General features: G+C 51.8%; 1 protein-coding gene across 6 annotated transcripts in view; it reads left to right on the forward strand.

Annotated features, from left to right (window-relative positions):
• The window catches only part of PTPRU (protein tyrosine phosphatase receptor type U), a 74,890-nt gene that overhangs the window by 37,535 nt on the left and 17,052 nt on the right, over positions 1-20,303 (forward strand). For all 6 annotated transcript variants that reach the window (XM_037498237.2, XM_037498238.2, XM_037498235.2 and 3 more), the window contains 7 exons: positions 1,277-1,550; positions 2,109-2,145; positions 2,917-3,055; positions 9,658-9,815; positions 17,130-17,320; positions 17,950-18,025; positions 18,549-18,625. In XM_037498237.2, coding sequence (XP_037354134.1) covers positions 1,277-1,550; positions 2,109-2,145; positions 2,917-3,055; positions 9,658-9,815; positions 17,130-17,320; positions 17,950-18,025; positions 18,549-18,625 — 952 coding nt within the window. The remainder of the gene's footprint in view (positions 1-1,276; positions 1,551-2,108; positions 2,146-2,916; positions 3,056-9,657; positions 9,816-17,129; positions 17,321-17,949; positions 18,026-18,548; positions 18,626-20,303) is intronic.

The following is a 20,303-nucleotide window of genomic DNA, read 5'->3' on the forward strand; positions in this document are numbered from 1 at the left end:
ATCGTGAAGCCCCTGCCCGTCTGGCCTGCTCACTCCTTCCACAAAGGTGCATGTTTTAAGAGAGGCTGACAGCTGTGTTTCAGCAGGGGAAGGTCCTAGCAAGCCAAGGTGCTCTTGACACCCCTCACTTCCACACTGCCTCCTCTAGCCCACTCTTTTCTCCTGCTTTGTCTCCCAATATTTACCAAAGCAAAGCCTGTCCAGGAGAGACTCGAGGTAAAGCCTGGGTGCCCGAGGGGCATTTTTTATTTTACATGAGTCTCAGGGGCCGTGTGCAGTTGACTCTGAGGACCTAGGAAACCCAATTGTGTCTTCTCCTTTCCTTGTCTTCTTGAGGGGGCATGTGAGGGCCCCAATCAGTGTCCCAGGGGTGATGATGATGCAGGCGGGGCAGGGGGCAGGGGGTGGAACATGGCGAGAGGGGAGAGGCATGAAGGCTGTGCAACCTTTAGCCTGTTCCTTCACTTCTCGGATCTCCCTTCCTTATCTGCATATCCGGGATCCTCCCAGCTCCAGACCCACTTTTTTCATGACTAATGTTGATTATTATCATTCCAGAGCTGGGGGAGACCTGATCTCAACCTGGGGAAATGGTGCCGTAGAGGCCCTAGGTGGTGTTTGGGGATCAATGAAACCCACGTGGCCAAATCCCAGGGTGCTGGGTGACTCCCCCACAGTGTAGAAGCTCAGAAGAAACAGCGGGACAGCAAGGAACAGGTGTTTTTCTACTTCCTTTAGCCTGGGCTATCAGACTGGGGTGTCTCTGTTTGCTGGCCGTCTCCCCGACGAAAGGTCAGTTCAGGACATCTCCAAGTGCCCGCAACAGGGTGCACGTCTGAGCTCAGTAAGCAATTTCTGAATGAATGAATCTTGTCTAACTCTGGTAGATGGAGCTGTAGGTAACCAGGGGGTACAGGCCAGAAGCTTGGGGTCCCCAGGTCCTGGGCCAGGCAAGGAGGACACACTGAGGAGTCTGGATGGGAACTGAGGACTATTGAGCAGGACCCAGTTTCTTGTGGCCTCACTGACAGTTAATCACAGTGGATGGATTCTGACAGCTTGTTACACTTGCCTTCCTGTTGCCACTGCATGCAGCAGCTGGCCCTGTGGTCACCCCCATCTCACAGAGACCCAGGGAGGGAGGTCCAGGGACTTGCCCAGCTAGAAAGAAGAGCAGTGATCATCCCCCAGAGGGCCTTGACCCAAAGCCCATGCTCGTGGTCATCAGATGGTCTCCCCGAAGTCCCGCGATCACTTCCCTGCCCTCCCTGTCCAGTGTGTACCAGGTGGTTGTGGAGGAGGAGCGACCACGGAGGCTACGGCGGGAGCCAGGAGGCCAGGACTGCTTCCCAGTGCCACTGACCTTCGATGCGGCCCTGGCCCGTGGCCTGGTGCACTACTTCGGGGCTGAACTGGCGGCCAGCAGTCTGCCTGAGGCCATGCCCTTCACCGTGGGTGACAACCAGACTTACCGAGGCTTCTGGAACCCACCGCTTGAGCCCAGGAAGGCCTACCTCATCTACTTCCAGGCAACCAGCCACCTCAAGGGGGTGAGAGATGCCAGGGTTGTGGTGGGGGCAACTGGGGACACCTTGGAGATGGATGCTCTGGGCCACGCCTCCTCTTCTGATCTCACCCCTTTTGATTCCTGCTCTCTCCTAAGACCCTCTTCACCCCCCCGCAACCCCAAGTCCTCCTGACCCTTGTTGTCTTCCTGAGGTCCTGGTCCTTCCTATCTCAGGAGCCCAGAGGGGTTCCATCTCAGGCCGCTGCATTCACTGGACCTGGGACCCGCCTCCTCCCTGAAGCCCGCCCTCGCCAAGCTCTTCTCTCTGATCTAGACTTAGGTCCAGCCCCATTTCTGGAGCCTCTCCTTTTCCCTGTTCTGCTGGCCTCTTTCCCTTTTCCTAAGGCCTCACCCTGTTTGCAGACTCCCACACCTTTCTCGATCTCTCCCTCCTCATTCCCCCAGGCCCTCCCGGCAGATAGGTGTGTTAAGTTACACTCCGCACTAGACAAGCTCTGACCCGGCCCAAGACACCCCAGGTTTCCCCAGGAGGGTCAGGTTGTGTTTTCAGTGGTGCTAAGAGCCATATCTGTGCCTCCAGGAGACCCGGCTGAATTGCATCCGCATCGCCAGGAAAGGTGAGTTCCCCTGGGTTCCCTCAGTCCTTTGCTGGCTGGTTTCTCTCCCTCCTGGGCTCTGGGGAGGCAGACTCTGAGGGCCAGGCTTGTGAGAGCAGAGAACATTGGTCCGGCACACTTAGGGTGAGGAAGCTTTTCCCTTCTGGGCCCCTGTGTGCCCCACCTGGAGGATTCCTTCTCCCAGACTGGGTAGTAGGGGCAGGGCTTAACCCGTACCCACCCCAGCCCCATAGTCACAGAAGGGGGTGGAAGAGGTCTGTGGAGGGAGAGCCATAAGGCTGGGTCATAAGGGGGATCCTGGGCACGGGCTAGGTCTGGGCATTGGGCTGTGATCAAGGCAGGTGGGGGCAGTGTGGACCCTGAGGTGCAGGCATTGTCCTGTTCCGAGGCAGAAAGGATGGTTGGTTCTGCATCCTGAGATGCCCAGCCATGGCCCAGGTACATAATTCTCCCCATCACCTCCTGGGGGGGCAAAGGGAGGGTCTGATGGTCCCAGGTGTCCTCCATCCCCATTCACTGAAGAATGGAGGGTGGGATTTGAGAATGAGGAGGGGAGAGGGAAGCCAGTCTTGTTAGGGGAAGTTGAAGGGGGGCTGCAGAAGGTGTGAGGCAGGTGGAGTCGGGTCTGACGGCACGTGGCAGGCTGGGGCTGTTGTCTTTGTGCACGTGTGTGTGTGCAGTCTGGCTTGCTTGGTGGCTCAGACCCCTGCAGACATGGGGCAGGTGGTCCCTCTCTCCCCTCTGATTCTTGTCCTGCTTTGTTCTCCTCAGCTGCCTGCAAGGAAAGCAAGCGGCCCCTGGAAGTGTCCCAGAGATCAGAGGAGATGGGGCTTATCCTGGGCATCTGTGCGGGGGGACTTGCCGTCCTCATCCTCCTCCTGGGGGCCATTATAATCATCATCCGCAAGGGGTGAGTGAGGTTGGTGCTCTGGCTCACCCAGGCTTCTGCTGCTCGGAGGCCTGGTGGGCACAGAGGGGTAGGGCTGGGGGCTGGTTGTAGTGGCTGGCAGATGTGTGCAGGCCTGCCAGCCTGGACATCAGGCCTGTGCATGGACCATGCTGGCAGTGGGGAGCCAGACTCTGCAAAAGGAGCTGGGCTGGAGCCCAGGTCTGGCTGGCGCCGGGTGCCGCTATCCAAGGAAGGGTGCTCAGTAGCTGCTGCCAAGGAGCTGTGCTGGACATAGGCACCTGCCTTCCTGTGCCTGCTTGCTTGTCCCAAAGGGGAGCGAGTAGAGGTGACCTGACTTTGAATCCCCAGCTGTCTGCTGACTTGTGTGCCCTGACCGCGGGATTGTGGTGTTTCCCTTGAGTAGTGGGGGTGCTGCACCCTCCCTTTCACCCCAAGAACCCTGAGCCATGGTTCTTCCCAGGCCTCACCCTCCCTTGGGCTCTGAAGAATCTCAGAATTTAGAATTTAGGCCTCAAACACCACTTGCAACGTCCCAAAATCTGACCCCCCCCATTGCAGCCCTCTCCATCTGCCCTGCCCCCCAACCCCCCAAGTCAACTCCCAGACACCCTGCAGGGTTCTGAGCCCAGAAAATGAGAGCTGCCAGGCAGTTCAAGGACATCTTGTCTAGTGGGGTTCAAATCATTTTAAAAAGCCATAGAACCTGTCATCAAAATGCCGAATAAATCTCTTCTGGGGCCCAGTACACCAAGTAGCTGAAGGCTGAACCTCTGGTTGGAGCTGGGTGTGGGCTTTTAAGACCCCTTTGCTTGCCCCCCAAGCCCCCTGCCCATCTTCCCCGCCACATTCCCTACCAGGCAGCCCCAGGTTACTCTAATTCGAGCACCTTAACTGAGGGTTGCAGATGCTGAGGCCCAGAGGGAGCATGGACCCAGCCAAGGTCATCTGGGGCAGAGGCCCACCCACTCGGGCTCTGTCTTCTGTAGCCCCTGTGGCTGGGCCACATGGGTGAGTTGGTGCTGGGTCTCATGGCTGCTGGGAGCAGAGAATTAGGATTCAGGAGAGCGAGGGAGAACTAGCCAGGCACTCGAAAGACAGAGACTTCCAGATAGAGTCTGGGTTAGGGTCTGCCCACTGTGGGGGAGCAGATGGCTTTTAAGAGTGTTAGACTCTTGATTTTTCCTTCCCTTGTTCCGGCATAGCTTCATAAGACAAAATATCTTAAATGGTTATGTAGTGAGTATCACTCTGTGCAGGAGCTTCACACATCACCTGCTAGAACATTAGCGGTGGAGCCCCTGCCGTGTGCCCTCCCTGGGACACATCAGAGAACTTTTCCTTCTTGGCTCCCGACCCATGAAGCAGGTGTGAGTCCCTTTTCAAGGGCAAGGAAACTAGCTGAGCGACTTGCCCCGTCCCTCTGCTGATATGGGGTCTGAGCCCAGGGCTTCTGCAAAGCCTGAGCCCCTGGCTGGGTGTGAAGGGCCTCGCACCTCTGTGCATAGTTGTGCTGGATGTGCCTGGCCCTGTCCTCTTCCACAGGGCCCTGCCCCGCAGGGTGTCTGGGAGTTGACTCTGGGGGGGTGGGGGCACGGCAGCTGGAGAGGGCTGCAAAGTTGGGAGGGGTGTCAGATTTTGGGAAGTTGCAGGTAGTGTTTGAGGCCGTAGAAATCTAACCCTCAAGGAGAGAAGGTGGACCAAGTGGGTGATATCAGCCACGGTGCCAAGAGAACCCGGGGCCCAGGGGCAGATGGGGAAAGATGCTGCCAGGGTCTCCCTAGGAAACCCTACACTTTATGTAGCTGCTACCCCATAAAGCCTGCTAGGCCACCCCAGAAGCGTCTAAGATTCCCACTGCCCCTCCTTACCTCCTCTAAAATCATTCCGCCCCAATTGATAGACCTCACGACATCCCCGGGATCCTACCTTGCCTTCACTGTGCTCTTCAGGGCTCCCCTAAGTATGTGCAGGGGTGTGAAGGGCCTCGCACCTCTGCACAGGCCCCTGCATTGAGGGGTGTCATGGGACAGAGCAGCTCTGGCAGGGATATGGGGGTGATCAGATCAACTTGAAGTATGAATGTAGTGGACAGTTAGGAGGTTGCTGAAGGAGGGCAGCTACATAATTGCCCCCAACCCATGAAGGAGGAAGCCCGGGGGGGTTAAAGGAGACAGGGAGGGGGGAGGGGAGGGGGACAGCTGAGTGCAGATGTCATGTTCTCTATCTTGCCTGCCCCTTTGGACAATCAGAGAGAGGCACCTGCTCCTGGGGAGCTCCAGGGCCTGAGAGAGGAGGGGACTGGTCCCTGGTCCCTGCATCCTATCCTTCTCTTTCTTCTCCCTGAGCTCATTCTCTTCCTTGCTTGATGCGTGTCTTCCCTGCTGGACTGAGCGCTCCCTGAGGGCAGAGGAAGTTGTTTCCTGGCCAGTGTAGCCCTAGGGTCTGACCCAGGAGTCTAGCCCTGGAAGGGAAGCCAGGGGAGGGAAACCCCTCTCTGCCGTGGAGGGAGGCAGAGTGTTCTTTCTGTTGCTGAAGTCGAGAGCCCCAGGGGTTATTATTAACCTCACCGTTCAGAGGAGGAAAAGGAAGCTCACAGAGGTGTGTGCTTTTATTGCTTTATCCTCGCTTATTGATGACTCAATTCAAAAAATATTTTTGGAGAGATTACAATGTACTGGGCACTCTCCTGGGCCCGGGGGTACGGCCGTGAGCAACAGAAGCAAGGGGGCTGCCCACTTGTGCTTTTGTCTTGGAGCTTGGCATTAAACTAGAAAAAGCACAAATAGATGAGGTGATAACAAATAGTGTGAAGAATAAGGTGTTGGGTGGGGGGGACAGAAAGAGAGAAAAGGGGGATGTAATTTAGTGTGCATGTCGGGAGTGGTCAGGGAAGGCCCTTTGAAGTCATGGCATTTCAGCTGAGACCCAAAGAATGCCATTCTTTCAGCCTCCCCTCCCCCGGGCTGCTGATCAGGCGCAGTGCCAGGCCCTTCCCTCTCTTCCCCCACTCCCTGCTGAGCCTGCCTCGGGCTCCTGCCCTGGTTGGGCCCAGTCCTCCACTCGCCCCTCTTATTCCCTTCCCTCAATCTTTAGGATTTCCTTGTGGGAGGCCATTCCTTGGGGTCCTGCTGATGGGATGATGCGGGGGCAGGTGAATAGAGGTCCCTGGAATGAGCCTGGAAGGGCCCTTGGGAAAGAGTAGAGGTGGTGAGGGGCCAGGGTCCTGGGACAGGCGTCCGGAGGCCGAGGGCCTGCCCTGGGCACCCCCTGACCCCAGAGAGGCCATGGCATACGGCGACTCCGGCTCAGCTTCCTCACCTGCTCTGCCTTCTCTGTGGGGCCTTTGTCTAGTATCGGTGCTCTTGACTGAGCCTTGCTCGGGGTGCCCACGATGGGGTGAGCTGGCTTCCCCACCCTGCCCCCACCCCTTGGTGCCTCCCAGACACAGGTGTGTGGAAAAGGCATCCCTGCAGGGGCAGAGGATGGAGTGTGGGGGACAGTCTGCAGGGGTGAGTGCAGTTACCTTTGAGGGTGTGAGTGCGTGTCCATGTGTGAACGTACACTTCTGTATGTGTTTGTGAATAGATGTTTCTGTGTGTCTGTGTGTGTCCATGTGTGTTTGTCCTGTGTGAATGAGCATCAGTATGTGTGTCAGTGGGTATGTGTATACTCATGAGTGTGTCTGTGTGTGTGCAAGTGTGTGCACTTCTCTGAGTGTGTGTGTGCATAAGTCTGTGTGTGAAAGCTTTGCTTTTCCTACTTCCTCCCCACTCTGGCAGTAGACTTGGGGAAGGTTGCAGAAGGGGCCTCAGATTTGGCCTCAGTGACTGAGCCAGGCCTGCCCATGGGACAAGGAAGGCCCCTCTGACCTGGCCAGGCCCTGGTCAGCCCCCTCCCCAGCTCGGAGAGTACCAGGCCCCTCCCTGCTGGCTGGGTGGTGCCCTTGGCCCAGCCTTGGAGAGGGACCCAGGTCCCAACTGTGCTGTTCTCTTTGCATGCTGCCAGGAGAGACCACTATGCCTACTCCTACTACCCGTAAGTAGCCCTGCTGGCCTTGAGTACCAGCCCCTGCTGGGCCCCTCCTCCACCCCGTTGGCCAGGCTTGGACGCTCACACCCCTGCCTGGCCATTCATGGCTGCCTCCTGTCTGAGCTCCCCTCCCCAGCTCTGTCTCTCTCCATGTCATGGAGTCCCCAGCGCTGGCTGGTCCTCAGGGTCTTGGGTTCAGACCTGGCTCTGTTGAGTCACCAAGTCACCTGCTGTCCCCAAGCCTGGGGAGCTCTGGGTCCCCAGGCAACTCCTCTTGTTCATGAGCCCTTGCTGCTCCCCAGCTTCCTGCCTCCAGACATGGTCCATGTCGAGGGAGGTCCTCACGTGGCCCCACTCTGGGGTCCCCAGCCTGTGCTGTGTGCATGTGGCGTGGCCGTCCCTGCACAGCAGGTGGCCCCAGCCCACCAGGAGCCCCATCTCAGTTGGTGGCCCATGCTGCTGACAACCACTCTTCCTGTGGCTTCCTCTGCGTTTAGTTCTGTGTCCAGAATCCTCCCAACAATCCCAGAAGCAGGCACTGGGGTCACTCCCATTTCACTGACGAGGAAACTGAGGCTCAGAGAGGTCCAGGCACTTGTCAGAGGCCACAGGAAGTGCCAGAGCTGGGGTGACAACCCAGCCCCCCCCATCTGACTCTACAGCCTCTGGATGTTTCTGTCTTCTGTGACTCTGTAAACCTTCCAGAACATTCCCCATACCTGTGCTTGGTCTCCCTCTTTGCAGAGCAGGTTCAGGTGGCCCAGGCCAGCCCAGAGGATTGTGGTCTCTCACCTCTGCTCCCTGTACCCTCTATTTGCGTGGAGGTCACCCAAGGTCACTCTAGCTCTTCCAGCAGCCACCCCCTATCAACCCATGTGGAGCCTCAGCCTGGCTTCTGCAGGAATCCCTGATAGGGCAATTCTCCCCCATCTACTTGTGCAGTGGATTTTGGAACCTAAAGGCAGAACTTTTCCAAGTGTCTGGGTTCCATTCCCCTGAAATGGGCTGGAGGCCGCAGTGTTGGGGTCCCTCCGGGTCAGTCTCGTGTAGGGTCTGGCTGGATGGTGTTTGTGGCCTGGATGGGAGCAGAGCCCTTGGTGCCACTGCAGACGCCTTCTGGGCTGTGGCCTCTCATGGCGATTACTCTATGGGCTCCACTGTGCAGCCAGCTTCGCCTGCTGTCCTCTGTCCATGGCCCTCTGTCTATCTGCCCTGTGGTTTGCTGGTGTCTGGCCTGTTGCTCCCTCTCTCTGTCCCCTTCCCCATCTCCTCCTCCTCTTCATCTTAATTCTCTCATTTCCTCTTTCCCTTTCTCACCTCCCTTCTCTTCCCTTCCCTCCCTCCTCCTCCATCTACTATGTTGATGGTCAAGGTCACAGCCACAGAGGCTTCTCACTGCCTGCACAGGGACCTTTGGCTCTGCTCCTGGCCAAGTGCTGGTGAAGCCTGGAGCCTGGAGGGTGGGGCTAGGGTTGGAGGCCGGGCTGCTGAGCTGTCTCGCCCACACAGACAAGTGCAGTCCCCCCGCACAGGATGGACACTGTGGTCCGGGTAGGAGCGGTGTACAGAGGTCATGCTTTCCTTCCCCCGCCCCAGGCAGCTCTTGAACCAGGCCAGGATGGTTGGAGTTTGCCTGTTTGGGAAGATATGCTCATTGGCCTCTACATCTCCGTGCATGCTCAGTGTCCTAGAATCTTCATAACTTGGAAGTCCTTCCTCAGGTCTACCTCACGTCCTGCATGATGTAGGGTCCAGCAGGCGAATGAGTCTCTTATCTGGAGACTCTTGTCCACTTTTAGTGTGGATCTATAGTCATTCCCTTTTGCCTGTTGCTTGGCCCCTCAGTCTTGGAATTGTGCCTCCAGCCTCCCCACCCCCTATTTTCCGACAGCTCCCTTCTAGTTTCAGAGTCACAGTCTGTCTTTCCCGCCTAGAAAGCTGGGCTGGAGCCCTGGGCCACATGGGGCCTTTGCTCAGGGGCTGGGTTGGCAGGAATATGGATCCTGTGTGGCTCTCTACACATCTAGAGGCCTGTGGTGCATGGAGCTTCTGAGGGTAGGAAGAAGCTATGGTGGGAGTTCATTTTGGGCCCAGGGGAAGACCCCTGAACTCACTTCTTGCCAGACCCTCTGCCATGGCGGGGCATTGCAGGATCCTGGGCACATCTTTGGTGGGGACAGAGAGGATAGATATGGGATGCATTGGGCTGGAGCTGGGGCAGCCATCTTCCCAGTTTGGGGTAGGGTGACTGTTGAGACACCAAAATAGGTATAGTGACTCATTTCCGGGACTTGTGGGAGTTTTGGAGCCACGTCTCATCCCCAGGCTGCTACTCTATCCCTTGCTTTCTGTAAAGGTCCCCAGAGTGGGGACCCTGGCAGCCTCTTTTGGGGGAGGCAGCAGTTCTCTGGGTCTGGTGACTGAAGGATGGAGGCAGAGGCCCCCTTAGCATCCAGAGACGCTTCCAGAGTTGCTTCTAGTCTTAAGGCCCCCTGACTGCTGGGCCTTCGTACCCAATTGTGGGCACTCTTCTGCCTGCTGAGGCCTGTATCTCCTATTAACTGCCTCTGCAGGAAGCCAGTGAACATGACCAAGGCCACCGTCAACTACCGCCAGGAGAAGACCCATATGATGAGCGCAGTTGACCGGAGCTTCACGGACCAGAGCACCCTGCAGGAGGACGAGCGGCTGGGCCTCTCCTTCATGGACGCCCACGGCTATAGTCCCCGGGGTGAGTGCCTGATCCTCTTGCCCCTTCTTCATGGCCCTGGGGCCTCCTCATCTGACCCAGAAGGATGGCGCCCCTCTGGGAGCCCCCACATTAGGTGAGTTCTGTATACCCTGACGTTGAAGCATCTATTGTGCCCTTGTTGGATACGAGTGCTGGCACTGGAAATGCAGACAAGGCACAGGTGGTACCTTTGTAGAAGGAGCTTAGGAAAAACGGCAGACTTGGATATAGACTGATAAGGGGAACGTGAGGTTAATTGTGTTAAATATGTAAATTGTGGGACGTGCTCCAGGGACTTGTGGGACGTGCTCCAGCACTTCATGATCAAAGGGGATCAGGGCAACTTTTTGAGCAACTGCCGTGTGAGAGGCAGACCAGTGGCCAAGAGGGGAGACTCTGGAGTCAGACAGACCTGGCTTAGTTGTGTGAACTGGGCAAATCACTTAGCCTCTCTGGATGTCTGCTTCCTCATGACCGAAATGGGGATAAAGACCACGTCTGCCGGTCGGGCTGCTGAAGATCGTCAGTTTGTGGAGCACTGGCATGCGGGGATTGTTGGGTGGATCCCAGCAATGTGTGCTGGGAGCTGGTTGTCAATTGCTTCCTCACACACCTTTTCATTCTATCTAGTGTTGATTCATACAAGAGAAAATATGGAATGTTTATGAAAATCATAAAGTGATAATAACCCAACAAACTCCAGTGAAGCTCCCTAGTCAAATTAGAACATCATCTGGGCGCTTCTCTCTGACTACACTCCCCACCTCCCTCTTAGACAGAAATATTCCCCTGCAATGTGTATTTATAATTTTCTTGCCTTTTTTTGAGTAATTTTACCATGTGTGCGTGTATCCCCAAACAGTGCTTTGTATGGTATTGCTCATTTTTCAGCTTCATAAAGTTGAAATCACTCTCTGTTTCAACTCAACATCATCTTTCTGATATTTACCCAGGTGGATGTTTCACAGTAATTTTTTTTTTCCCCTCCGATGTATCATTTTCCATTGTGTGACTAGATCATAATTTATTTCTCTATTCAGCCATCCATGGACATTTGATTTGCTTGTAGTTTTCTTGTTCCTACAAATGAGGCTGCCACGGACATTCTGATGCTTCTCCAGATGCACCTGCACAGGGGGTTCTGAAAGTAGAACTGCTGAGTTATCGAGTGGGCGCCTGTTACACTTTACAAGACAGTGTCAAATTGTTTTCCAAAGTGGCTTTGCCCATGTTCACTCCTAGAAACAGTGTTTAAGAGTTTTCGTTGCTTTACATCAAGATAAAAATTTTCCAGGCTCCTTCACTTTTGCCAACTAGTTTGTATAAAATGGCAATTCTCTATAGTCTTCATTTGCATTTCTCTGATTACTAATGAGGTTGAACATATTTTCAAATCATTATTGGCCATTCAGGTTTCTTCTTCCATAAAATGCCTGTTCATGCCTTTTACCTAATTTTCTGTTGGGTTTTCTGTTGCTTTCTTAGTGTTTTTTAGGAGTTCTTTATATATTTAGGGTGATACTCATTTGTTCCTTATGAATTGCAAATATCTTCTCCCAATTTGTGGCTCATCTTTGCAGGTTATTTTTAGAGTGTTTGGATGAACAGGTTTTTATTTCAGTTCAGTCAAGTTCATCCCTCTTTTCTTTTTGATTTCTGCTTTTCGTGTTTTCTTGAAGAATTCTTTCTTATGCAAGGTTGTAAAGTATTAAATTTTTTCCCTGAAGCATTTAATATTTTGTATTTCACATTTAAATCTTCATGCTATTCTGTAATTGATTTTTGTGTTTGGTATGAACTAAGGCTTTAAAAACTTTTCTCTATTGGGAGGCCAACTCTTTGAGGATTCATTATTAGAGTTTATACTTTACCCCTGTATGGTGCCCTCCTTTAATCATCTATCACATTTCCATATATATGTGGATTGTTTTTTGGCTCCCTAATCTCTTTCAATGGCCAATTCAGTGATTCTTGCCAATACCACATTGCCTGATTACTGTAGTTAAATAAGTCTTGATATCTGAAACATTAAACCCTTTCGACTTTATTCTACTTTAAAGATGTCTTGGCTGTATTTGTCCTCATTTGATTATAAATTTTAAAATCATTTTTTCAAGTTCCTTGAAAAACCTTGTTAGATATATGTGTATTGGATCTAGAGATCAATTTAGGGAAAATGATTTCTTACGAAATTGTCTTTTTCGTGAATATGACGTATATGTCACCCTGTTTATTTAGGTCTTGAATGTCTTTCAGTAATTTTCTCTATAAAATCTTGCACTTAAAATCAAACACATCTTTTGTTAGCTATACCACCAGGTATTGTCTGTAACAAATGTATTTTTTATTTCCATTGCAAACTGTATATTTTTTTTGGTGGTAAAATACACATAACACAAAATTGACCATCTTAACCATTTTATAGTGTACAGTAGAATTAACTACATCCATAATATTGTATAGCCATCATTACCATATGCCCCTATAGCTCTTTTCATCTTTTATTTATTTATTTATTTTTTAAAGATGTATTTATTTATGCATACAAGAACTGGGGTACAAGCCAGAGGTGGGGGGAGGTGAGAGGATTCACCAGAGACAGAGTGGGGAAGAGAACAGGCAGATCTACTGAAATACACTGCTGAGGGAAGCAGTGGGCGAGTCAGGAGAGGTCTGCTGCACCATGTGGGTATATCCCAGTCCAGGGTTTGAACTCATGCTGCAGTGGCTGTGGATAGCTTCATAGGTTGTGTCTTAACCCCTTGTGCCACCAGGGAGGCCCTCTTTTCATCTTTTAAACTGAAAATCTATCCCCATTAAACAATATCTCCCTAGTCCCCCCACTCCCTGCCCCGGCACCCCATCTACTTTCTGTTTCTATGCTTTTGACTAACAATCTCACATAAATGGAATCATACTGTATTTATCTTTTAGTGACTGGCTTGTTTCACTTAGCATCATGTCAAGGTTCATGCATATTGTAGCATCTTTCTGCCTAAATAATATTCCTTTGTGTGTATAGACCATGTTTAGCTTATCTATTTGTCCATCCACAGATAACTTAGGTTGCTTTCATGGTTTAGCTATTGTAAATAACGATCACGGGTGTACAAATATCTCTGAGACCACTCTTTCAATTCTTCTGGGTGTATATCCAGAAGCAGAGTTGCTGGCTATTTACCAGATGGTAAATCTATTGAAAATATTTTGAGCAGCTGTGCTCAAAAACCATTTTACATTCCCACCAATAGCGTACAAAGGCTCTAACTCCTCTATATCTCACAGATACTTGTTATTTTCTCTTTTTGATAGTAGTTATCCTAATAGGCATGCGGTGGGATTGAGTTTTGATTTATATCTCCCTAATGATGAATGATGTGAAGTTGAGCATCTTTTCATGTACTTCTTGGCCATTGTGTATCATCTTTGGAGAAATGTCTATTTGAGCCCTTTGCCCACTTTCAAATTGGGTTGTTGTGTGTTAGTAGTTCTCTATGTATGCTGGGTGTTAATTAATCCTTTATCAGATATATCATTTGTAAATATCTTCCCCCACACTGTGAGTTGCCATTTTCACTCTGGATGATGTCTTTTGATGACAAAGTTTAAAACTTTTCATGAAGTTCAGTTTGTCTATATTTTCTTCTTTGCTTGTTGCCTTTGGTGTCATAACCAAGAAATCATTGCCAAATCCAATGTCATGAAGCTTGGCCCCATGTTCTTTTCTGAATCATATAATTTTATTTCTTCCATTCAGATCTTTGATCCATTTTGAGTTAGTTTTTCTGTATTTTGTTAAATAAGGGTGTAACTTCATCCTTTGACATGACATGTGGACATTCAGTTTCTCCAGCACAGATGGCACGCTTTTAAAATAACACATTTCTAATTGTTGCACGTGTAGAAAAATGTAGTTGATTTTTGTATGTATATATTTTGGTCTTCTATCCATACTCTTGATAAACTTCTTAAATTCTGACTTGTCTGTAGACTCTTTCAGGTTTTCTGAGTGCAATCCAAGGATCTACAAATACTGACAATTTGGTTTTTTTCTTTCTCATTTCTTATTTTCCTCCCCACCCTGTCCTCCTTGTCTTTCTGCCTGGCACTGGCTGGAATCTGCAGGACTATGTGTAATGGAAGTGGTTATAAGCCAGAATCCTGGTTTTCCTGATTTTAAAAGGACTGTTTCTAACATTAAAACATGGAGAATAAAATTTGCTGTAGGTCTTTGGTAGAAATGCCTTATGAAGTAAACAAATTTCCTTTTGGTTTTTAGTTTGCTAAGAGATTTTATTTTAAATGGATATTCCATTTACCAAATGCTTTTTTCTGCCCTTACTGCGTTATTGTATTTTCTCCTTCAGTTTGTTAATGAGGTGATTTTTAGATTTTCTGATATGAAAATAATCTTAAATTCCTGGGATAAATCTAACTTGGTCAAGATGCATTGTTTTTTTTTTTTTTAATGTATTGTTTGATTCAGGGTAATTATACTGTTGTTCAAGATTTTGGCCTATAATTTTTTCTTTATCATGCTATTCTTATCTGGTTTTTAGATCAAAATTCTTTATAAAATGCATTGAGTCTTCTTTTCTTTTTTCCTTATTATGAAACATTGGATATTTGATACCTTGAAAGCTTGGTGGAATTCACCTACAAAACAATCTTTTTCTGTTGTTTTCTTTATGGAAAGATCTGTGGTCGAACATTGTTCGTAGAACATCTTGTGTTGCTCTCGAGCTCAGCTGCAAGCTGTCCAGATTTGGCTCTGGCTTTCTCCTCAGGATTCCAATGAGGGGGGATTTTTTGCTTGTCTGGATTTTTTGCTTGTCTTCAGTCATCACAAGCTGATCCCCCACCTGCTTGTGAGGCTGTGTCTGGATGAGCTGCCGGGGCATCCTTAGCCCCTTTCTCTACCTGGAGAGCTCTCTGTGGTGCTGTCGACCTGGTTTCCCCAAAGAGCACTAAGACTCCTGGCTGAGAGTTCTTCTCCAAGCAGAAATCTTTTTTTTGGTGATATCTTAGCGCTTGTCTTATGATTGTCATAGTCAATTCTTTAGAATTATCAAGTTCTGGGCCAAAATCCTAACATGGAGAAGGGCCAAGACAGGAAGGCTCCTCTTGTCAGTCCACTGCCCTGGCCTCTGGACTCCAGGGGCCCCTCCCTTTCCTGGAAACGACCAATGTCAACAGCCCCGTCTGCAGGTGCTCACTGAGTGCTCGGCCCTGGAAGGCTGCTTGCATGCTTTGTCTTTCAGTGTTTATGTCATCATATCGGAGGGTTACAGTTTTATCTTCTCTTGACATGTGAAAATGGAAGTTTAGAGAGAGTAATTAAAATCCTCAGGGTCACATGCAGAGAGCTGGGATTTGATCTGGGGTCGGCTGAGCCCAGAGCCTGTCTCTAATCATATTACACTGTGCTGGCCTGAGACTATTTCATGAAACAAATAAACAAACGAACCTCACTTATTGCCACTTGCTCTTTCCACTCACCTCCTGGAGATTTAAATGCACCCTAACATGTTGGAACCTTGAGTGGTCTGAAAAGAAGCACTTATTTTTGTTTAAACCAGAATTTCAGAGATTCCTCTGAAACACTGAGACCCTCCTCATCCTCCTCTTTTTCTTCTTTTCAATGGAATACCCACCACTTAGTCATTTGGCAAGACTAGTGTTTTCTGGAACATACATTGGCAACCAGCACATTATATCTTTGGACCTTGGTTTCCCCATCTGTAAAACTAAAGATTTGGCATCTGACCACGAGGGTGTGAATTGCCTGTGATTTGCCCTCCAGCATAGGAAACAGCTATTTTCAGGCATTGAGGAACAGCAACTTGGGACTGGCTCCTGAGGAAGGAGGAACAAGGCGAGCACTGCTGTTGCATCAAATTTTTTTTTTATTAAACTTTTTTTTTTAATAGAGGCATGTTTTATTTATTTATTTGTTTGTTTGTTTGTTTTGTTTATACATGCACTGGGTACAGTCAGAAGCGCGGGAGGGTGAGAGAATTCACCAGAGCCAGATCGGGGAGCAGAGCGCAGGTTCGATCCCCGGCTGCTCCCCGGCCACCGGAGGAGGGTCCCACATGGCGCGCAGACCTCTCCTGCCGCCCGCTGCTCCCCTCAGCAGTGTACTTCGGTCCTTCTGCCTGCTCTGCTCCCCGCTCTGGCATTGCATCAACTTTTAACCCTGGTGCAGACAGGGGGTGCAGGTAGGGCACACAGTCTCCCAGATTTAAAAAGACAGAGGTGGGAGCCTGGGAAGTGAAGCTGCACTGGGCTCTGTCCTGGTGCCCGTGCATTCATTCTGTCACTCAGGTGTCATAGATTTAGAGCCCAGCACTGGGGAAGGTTCCCCCAAGGAGGGCTGTTTTGATTGTGACCTGGGAGATGAGTATACGTTCATCAGACCAAAAAAGGAGGCGAAAGGTGTTGGAGGCAGAGGGAATAGCGTGTGCGAAGGCATTAAGACAGGAGGGGGCTGGCATCTAGGCCCCAGTAGGAGTCCCCTAGACCTTGCACCTTCTCCAACAGGGAGATGAGTGTTAAGTGTGTATGTGGGATCCAGTGTCCCAAGGTGGGTGTGACTTGAATGGGGCTGGTTTCTCAATCTCAGGACCTGATCTCAGGCACCCGGCTGGGATGTCCTGGGGATGTAGACCCTGAAGAGCCAGAGAGTGGGTGGGCCTGGGGGGAGGGGCAGCTCTCCCTGATGTGGGGGCACTGTGACCCTCTTAACCTCCCCCATAGGCTGAGGATGCTGCACAGGCTGACAATGGAAATGCTTGCGCAGGAGAAACGCCTCTATTCAGGTGTCTCGCATTTATCTGCAGAGGGGGTGGCGGCAGCTAATTTCGGGATTTGCTTGTCTTTGAATGGGAGTAATTACTAGGAGTTGCCAGTGTTCCGGACTGTTCCTTTGAAGAGGGAGAGGCAGGGAGGTGGGGGAGGGGGTCCCTCCCGGCTTCTGCTGAGTGCTGCCCCCTGCAGGCAGCGTGGTGAAGTCAGGGATGTGGTCCTGCTGGGGAGCAGTGGGGTGGAATGAGGGGGGAGCACAGGATCCCAGCAGGCAGGGCTGGGCTGAAGGACCCCCAGAAGTGATGTGACCCGACCCACATTTTTTACAGAAGGGAAAATGGAGGTGCAGAGGCCAGGCTCACCCAGGCTGGGCGCAGCTAGCCTGCTTGGCTCCAGAGAACCACCCAGATGGCCTGCAGGGTGGCAGTGCTCCCTTCCTTCCCTTGGTCCTGCAAGTCCATCTGGGGTCAGCGAGGCAGGAACTTCTTTCCCTTTCTCTGACTACAGGGGACCAGCGCAGTGGTGGGGTCACCGAGGCCAGCAGTCTGTTGGGGGGCTCACCCAGGCGTCCGTGTGGCCGGAAGGGCTCCCCGTACCACACGGGGCAGCTGCATCCCGCTGTGCGTGTGGCTGACCTTCTGCAGCACATTAACCAGATGAAGACGGCTGAGGGTTACGGCTTCAAGCAGGAGTACGAGGTGCACGGCCCCAGCCCGGCCAGACTGCTGCCAGCACCTTGGCCAGCTGCTCCTCTCTGCGGACCTGACACTGGCAATGGGTGGACTCTACTCTGGCTGCCCCCAATTCATCCCAGCCCTTTTGATTTTCCCTTCATTCCAATCTCAGACTGCCCTGATTTCTACTTTCTAACCCTGCCTTGAAATCTGGCCTTGAATTCTATCTCACTCTGCCTCTGGATCTCGATCATGATTCCATCTTCACCCTCCCTGGAACACAGGCCCTGATTTCCACCGTAACTGCAGTGGACCTTAAGCCTCCTCCTGAGCTGGACTCCTGTGCCACCTCCATCTGGACACCAGCACCCAGCCTTATTTTTGTCCCCCACTGTTGCCTTCTTTTCAACTAAACCTGACTCTCATTCTAAAATGTCTCTGAACTCTGCCCCTCTTTTCTCACGTCCCTGCCCCCACCCTTGGTTCTGAACTTGGTCCCTCTCTGATAAAAGATATCCAGTGACTTTCTCTCAGGCCTGACTTTACTGTTGTCCTGTCCCCATCCTGCCATATCATGCTGGCTGAGGGGGAAGGGGGGCTCTTATGGGTGAGGGGGTTTCCTTCCTACTGACTACCACTTTCCCTTCTGGCAGAGCTTCTTTGAAGGCTGGGATGCCACAAAGAAGAAAGACAAGGTCAAGGGCAGCCGGCAGGAGCCCATCCCTGCCTGTGAGTCTTGGGGAAGGAAGGCCCTGGGTGTGGGGCAGTGGGCTGGAGGGAGCAGGCAGAGGCGCACAGCGAGCGTGCACACTGGGGCCCCACAGAGATGAGTTCTGGACCTACCCCGTTCTTGAGGACCTACTACCTGTCAAGCTGTGTGCTAAGCTCACACCCATTAGGTCACTCATTCTTCTCAATGTCTCTGGGAAGTGGGACATGTAAACTCTACTTTACAGATAAGGAGACTGAGACTTGAGAGGTTAGACCCCTTACCCAAGCTCACTTAGCTAGTCCTTGCCTCACACCACATGCCCCCAGGCCTCCTTGACTTCGTAGCCCAGACCCTAACCCTTGGGCACCCTGCTTCCCAAGGTGCTGAGAGCCTGCTGGTCAGCCCTGAGCTTCTAGTTTCCCTGGCCACCAGGCCTGGCCCCATCCCTGGCCTCCAGGAAACGTGTCCTGCCTGCCCCAGCTCCGGGCTTCTTATTTCTGCCCCTGCCCATCCCATGGCACCTGTGCTGTGTTTTTCCAGATGATCGGCACCGAGTGAAACTCCACCCGATGCTGGGAGACCCGGATGCCGACTACATTAACGCCAACTACATAGACGTGAGTGCTGAGCCCGTCATCACCGCTGACCCACCCTGCCCGCTCCAGCTTGCAGTCCAGGCAGGGCAGGGGCCTGTCGGGGAATAGATGAAGCTTCACATGCTGGGTTCCTAGCGCCCCTGCCTCTAGCAGTCAGTGCCAGGAACCTCAGAGGAGGGGTACCAAGTGGGCATGGCCATCAGGAGGCTTCCCAAATGGGGAACTTGACCTCAGCGATGGGGCCTTCAGTGAAGCAGAACAGTGGGAAGAGGGTAGATGGCTAGGCCTGGAGGTGAGGCAGGGCCCCCTCTCCACGAGGGGCCCATGGGCATGGAGGTAAGATTCCCTGATACATGGTGAGGCTGAAGATAGGCAGGGGCTGGACTGTGAAGGCCTCAAGTGGCAGGCTAAGGAGTTTGGGCTCCTTCCTAGGGACACAGAGAGTCTCTGAAAGTGTCTTGACCATGGCCAGGGTGGAACTTTGAGAATAATAACTCGTGTTTATTGAGCAGGTACTGCGTGCCAAGTACTGTGTTAAGCACTTTATATCACATATATTAATTTTATGTAATCCCTACCCTACAAGGTAGCATTATGACCTCACATTACAGGTGAGGAAACAGGCTCAGAGAGGTGAAGCTACTTGTCCTAGGTCACGCAGCTAGTGAGTAGTCGAGAAGGCACTCAAATCTTAGCCTCTGTGTCTGCTCCCCAAGTATGGATGAGGGTGGAAGGGGCCAGGAGTCTGGCCACACTCCCCCTGCCTACAACAGACCACGTTTGAGAGAGTCATGTATTCATCGATCAGATGTACTTTGAGCACCTGCTATGTGCCAGGCAGTGTGCTGGCCACCGGGGTTATATCAGTGAGCAAGACTCTGCTTTCCTGGGATATAAAGATTCTAGTGGGGGACACACAAGCATATCCCCAATAAAATAACTTCAGAGTAGATGGAGAAAAACAGGTCAGGAAAGACCTGTTTCCCTGGGTCACACAGCAAGTAAGTGGCAGTGGCAGGGCCTGGGGGCGGAGGGCCTGAGCTGGCGCTGGGTGGCTGGAGAGGAAGGAAGCAAGGAAGGAAGGAAGGAAGGAAGGAAGGGACGAGCCAGGCAGGAGCAGCCTGAGCAAAGGCCTAAGGTGCGTAGGAAGAGGAAGGTGTGTATCTGGGAGCTGGGCTACGCAGGGACTCTGGAGATGACCTCCCTCTTCTTCACCTGCTCCTGGGGCCAGACATGCTACCCATGGTTTCCAGAATTGCTCGCCTTCTCCCTCGCCTCCCATCCTCTCCCTTGCCTGGGCTGTGGGCTGGGCCTGGCCTCTCAGACTTGGGCAGCTTTGGTGACAGGGGACTCTCCTCGGTCTCCTCAAGGCCCTAGTGGGCTTCTTCTTGGGCCTCGGCAGGGACACACCCTCGCCCCCTCCAGCCCACCAGGCCCTCCCGTCTCTGCTCTGCCTCCACTGCTCGCATCGCCCCTTCTGGCCACTCCTGTGCTCACTCCTGTGCTCTGTCTACCTCATCTGCCTCTGGCCTAATAGCTGTCTCTTTTGCTTTATACTGTTCCCTCACTGGAATCATTAAGATTCGGATAAACCGTGAAGTAAGTATCTCTCCCCGTCTCCTCCCACTCCTCCCACACCTCCTCGTCCTGTCTGTCTGACCGGCTGTGTCTCAGCCTCTCACAGTCTCTGGCTGTCTCT

The sequence above is a fragment of the Talpa occidentalis genome, unplaced genomic scaffold (assembly GCF_014898055.3).
Source record: "Talpa occidentalis isolate TD23 unplaced genomic scaffold, MPIMG_talOcc4v2.1 talOcc4.9, whole genome shotgun sequence".
In the NCBI taxonomy this organism is placed as follows: domain Eukaryota; kingdom Metazoa; phylum Chordata; class Mammalia; order Eulipotyphla; family Talpidae; genus Talpa; species Talpa occidentalis.